The sequence below is a fragment of the Magnolia sinica genome, chromosome 4, assembly GCF_029962835.1.
Source record: "Magnolia sinica isolate HGM2019 chromosome 4, MsV1, whole genome shotgun sequence".
Lineage (NCBI taxonomy): Eukaryota > Viridiplantae > Streptophyta > Magnoliopsida > Magnoliales > Magnoliaceae > Magnolia > Magnolia sinica.
Window position 1 is genome coordinate 76,334,331 of NC_080576.1, and position 2,751 is coordinate 76,337,081.

Here is a 2,751-nt window from a genome sequence, read left to right on the forward strand (position 1 = left end):
TATCACCAAAGGGTGCTTTGAATAATCCAGTGGGCTATGTTGTCTGATGGAATTTGCAGTCATAAGACGTGAAGACTTTGAAAAAGGCTGCCAGAAGTGATAGATGATAGATGGAGTAGGATCTAAAGGAAACTGAAAGTTTTCATAAAGAATCTGGTTCCCATGCATCATCTACCTCTCATATACCAATCTCCCATATAAGAATATACTCAGTTAATTAATACACATGCACCAACATTGATCATGGACTAGTTGCAAATGAAAGGTTAGCAAATATGAGAAGCATATGAGAAATAGCTGCATGTTGAACACATTGAATATGCAAATTTTAGCATGATAAATTTATCATGGTCGATAACTTCAAATCACCCACACAATCAAAAGCTTTATCTTAAGACCATAGTAGCTAGTAAATTCCTTCAATCTCATGTTATCAATAAATTTTAGTTTTTTAAAATCGTTATTTAGATAAATTTACATGCTCCATTCCATTGTTATTCATTCATCATTTTGATTAAAAAAATTAAGACCCATATTTTGAACTGCAATTGTACATAACAATTGGAAGTTGAAAGAGGCCCAAATATAACAATGATGATACTTTGAATTGAGTGGGCCCCCAAATAAATAGACCAGTCTCCACAAATTGCACAGATTGGATTATCCTACAGATCCAACTGGTGAGCTTTTCCCATGATGTAATCCATTTAGAAGTCATCAGATAGGATAGATAAGACAACCCAATTGGTGATATCATCTACAGAGGCTCGACCACGGTAGAACCCATCCCACAAACGGTTCAGGTGCTAATGGTGTCCAATGCGAGTGTAGTGCAGCAGTCATGGAAATTCATGCCATGCAATCCAACTAGATTTTGTCTAATTTAAAATACCATAGTTCGAGTGAACTCACAATCATTGATGCCAGCAAGGGCCATCAAGCGAACAACAACTTCTCGCTCCTCTGCATCCTGAAGGGCCCTCACATATGCCTCATCACTATCAAACGCTGATGGGTCGATCTCCACACCCAATTCATCCTCACTCGGGGCCAGTCCATGCACATCGAATGCATCTTCACCATCATCACTGCTCCCAGCATCATTCCCATCATCATTTGGATCATCACCAGCTTCATCTTCATAAACATAACGACCACTATCAGAACTTTCATAATCGCTTCCATCACCACCATTCATTCTAAGCATCATATACGCCCTTTCCTGGCCCATAAGCAACAAAACCCAATCAACAAAAAAGATAGAATGAAAGAAGGAGCTGATTCAAGAAAACCCAAACCCTAAACAGAATAACGGATCGAACCTGTTCTTGAAGTGTACGAGCGAGGGCCAGATCGGCATCAAGTTGGCTGAGGCTAGTGAAGGGCGCCCAGGAAGGCTGTCGAGATGAGGGGATGGATTTAGGTTCCAGTTCGGACTCGGAGTTAGGGTTAGGGTTTTCTTTGTTGGGTTTGTTGCCATGTTTAGATTCTTTGGTGTTCTCCATGTAGATAAGAAAGGAGAGAAGAGAACCCTAAAGCTTTGATCAGAGAAAGAGATCAAAGGAGATGTGGGTTAGGGAATGGAGAGAGAGAGCGAAAGTGAGAGAGCAAGAGAGGGAGATATTTGGGATTTGGGGTTTTTTTGGGCGCGGTTCTGTTTTTTAGCGCGCGCCCAAATTTAGGTCGTGATCAGTCTGGGCTCTATGGGCCCTACCATGATGCGTGTCAAACATCTACCCTATCAGTCAGATGCACCATCCCATGGTGGGCCTAGGGATTGAAAATCAAATCATTCTATTACTTGTGTGAGCCACACCACATACAAAAGTTGAGAGGGGTTACCCTCCATTAAAACATTCATAATTATTTTTTGGGCCCATTAAGATGTGGTTCACAAATCCAGCCCATCCATTATGTGTGTGCCACTTAGATGAGGGATCATATCAAGTTTCAACCGCATTCAAATTTTAGGTGGGGCCCACCAAGTGCTTTTATATGTTTTAGGCATGTCTTCACATGATTTTAGATGGTATGGCCCACCAGAGTTCTGTATACGGCTGATTTTTAGGATATCCCATAATTTAAAGGGGACCCATCAAATGCACGGTGTTGATGTTTGACACATGTCATGGTGGGGCCCACACAGCTTGACCTCATGGGGATGGCATGGATTAAACACAAAGGTCAAGCTGTGTTGGCCCCACCATAACATGTGTCAAACATCAACACCGTGCATTTGATGGGCCCCCTTTAAATTATGGGATATCCCAAAAATCAGTCGTATACGGAACTTAGGTGGGCCATACCATCTAAAATCATGTGAAGAAATGCCTAAAACATATAAAAGCACTTAGTGGGGCCCACATGAAATTTTTATGCATTTGAAACTTGGTTTGACTCCTCATCCAAGTGGGACACACATAATGGATGGGCTAGATTTGTGAACCACATCTCGGTGGGCCTAACAAATGATTATGAATATTTTAATGGAGGGTAACCCCTCTTTTGGGATCAAGCCATAAAATGATCAGTAAAAATGGATGAACGGATAGGATGAAACACATACATCATGGTGGGGCCCACAAAGCATCATCCAACATATTCATAATATCAAAAAAATATGAATGAAGGGAAAACACAAACATCAGCCTAAATGTGGGTCACACCACATAATATAATGGAGGGGTTTCCTTAGAACATTCATAATCATATATTGGGTTTGCCTAAATGTGATTCACATATCCAACCCAC

The 2,751-nt window shown here is 41.0% G+C and overlaps 1 protein-coding gene across 1 annotated transcript; it reads right to left on the reverse strand.

Annotated features, from left to right (window-relative positions):
• Positions 1-883: 883 nt before the first annotated feature.
• On the reverse strand, positions 884-1,505 carry LOC131244170 (E3 ubiquitin ligase BIG BROTHER-related-like). Its single transcript, XM_058243818.1, has 2 exons — positions 1,323-1,505; positions 884-1,222 (listed from the first exon to the last, which is right to left on the reverse strand). The coding sequence occupies exons 1-2, from the start codon at positions 1,503-1,505 to the stop codon at positions 884-886; spliced, it is 522 nt and encodes a 173-aa protein (XP_058099801.1).
• Between the last annotated feature and the right edge of the window lie 1,246 nt (positions 1,506-2,751).

Coding starts and splice junctions, on each gene's coding strand:
- LOC131244170 (XM_058243818.1), bottom strand. CDS start 1,505: ATGGAGAACACCAAAGAATCTAAACATGGCAACAAACCCAACAAAGAA. Junction 1,223..1,322: donor CTCGTACACTTCAAGAACAG/GTTCGATCCGTT, acceptor CTTATGGGCCAG/GAAAGGGCGTATATGATGCT.